This window comes from Egretta garzetta, unplaced genomic scaffold, assembly GCF_000687185.1.
Source record: "Egretta garzetta isolate BGI_Z169 unplaced genomic scaffold, ASM68718v1 scaffold787, whole genome shotgun sequence".
Classification (NCBI taxonomy): domain Eukaryota; kingdom Metazoa; phylum Chordata; class Aves; order Pelecaniformes; family Ardeidae; genus Egretta; species Egretta garzetta.
The window spans coordinates 759,693-760,883 of NW_009260266.1; the positions used below are offsets into that span (position 1 = coordinate 759,693).

Here is a 1,191-nt window from a genome sequence, read left to right on the forward strand (position 1 = left end):
ACCTCCCCCGCCGCCCGGCGCGCTGCCGGCGGTGGCGAAAGCCGCAGTTTCGGCTCGTTTGTTCTTTTCGCCGCCCCGGGCATGCCTTGAGAGAGCCGCGAGAGCCCGCCGCCTTCGTCCGCTTCCGACGGATGTCTTCGGCCGTGGCCGCCGCGTTTGCGGTCTGAGACTTGGTAGCGTCTGTCGGTGTGAAATTCCCATGATCGCAGGCTGAAGGAGGAAGAACTGGAAGAAAGGAGCAGCGGTGTTGGTTTTTCTTCTTGCTGGGTCAGCCTGCCTGGATGGTTGCGTTACTCTCTTGCGGACACATTGTCAAGCGCGTACAGAGAAAGAGGCTTGGTTATTTTTTCCCGTGATTGGTTTTCGTCGGGATCGTCGTGCAGAAATACCCACTTTTCTCCCAGTTTGCTGGTCCGCACTGAGGCAGCGGGAATATGCTCATGAAGGAGTACCGGATCTGTATGCCTTTGACAGTCGAGGAGGTAAGCTCTGCCGCTGCTAACGGTTCCGCTGGTTCTTCCTAAGGGTTTTCTCAAGGCGAGGTGAGGTTGTATTTGTTTCACTGAGTCTTTTTTCTTCGTGTAATAAACTTAGTCGGAGATTATTGGCTAGCGAGGTATGTTTTTATTGGAAAATAAGGGAATCCTACAGGAACTTAAGGGATCAAAAGCATTGTGTCCTGAAAGTATTGCTTATAAAGATTTTCCAACCAGACTTTTTAAGAAGAATCTTAGGTAAGAGAATGCTGTGCGCTGAAATCTTCTGTCAAAGCGTTTGTCCAAAACCCAGATTCTAAATATATCTTCACCTTTGCTTAAAATACCCTTGGTGGCCTGGAACTCTGGCACAGGTAGGGTAGGTACGTGCTAATTGATTGGCAAAACTTTTTTTTTGCCATTTAAAGAAACGATTGAAAGTCAAACCGCGCTTTGTGGGTGTTCTAAACTCTGTGTCGGGAACGTTATGGTTTTATTTCTCTGCCGCCGTCCCGCCTGGTTATTGCGGTGCCTCGGTGTCCCGCACGTGCTGCGCGCCCACTGCTGCCCGCCGGGGCGCGGTGGCGGTGACGGAAGCGAGACGGGGCTGTCGCCTTTGCAGCGCCTCGCACGGATATACATTAAAAAAGGCAGATGTTCTATTGGGGCGTATACGCTGTGGCAGCGGGCATCGCGGAGGGGGAACAAGCCCGCT

At 52.2% G+C, this 1,191-nt stretch overlaps 1 protein-coding gene across 2 annotated transcripts in view; it reads left to right on the plus strand.

The window, feature by feature from the left end:
- Window positions 1-1,191, plus strand: part of PITPNC1 (phosphatidylinositol transfer protein cytoplasmic 1) — an 86,288-nt gene that overhangs the window by 3,655 nt on the left and 81,442 nt on the right. The window contains exon 1 of one of the 2 annotated variants that reach the window (XM_035897712.1): window positions 9-482. The exons of the other annotated variant lie outside the window; for it this stretch is intronic. Within the exon in view, the coding sequence (XP_035753605.1) occupies window positions 435-482 (48 nt within the window). The 5' untranslated portion in view covers window positions 9-434. Of the gene's footprint in view, window positions 1-8; window positions 483-1,191 lie in introns of those variants that run through there. 2 annotated transcript variants of the gene reach the window in all.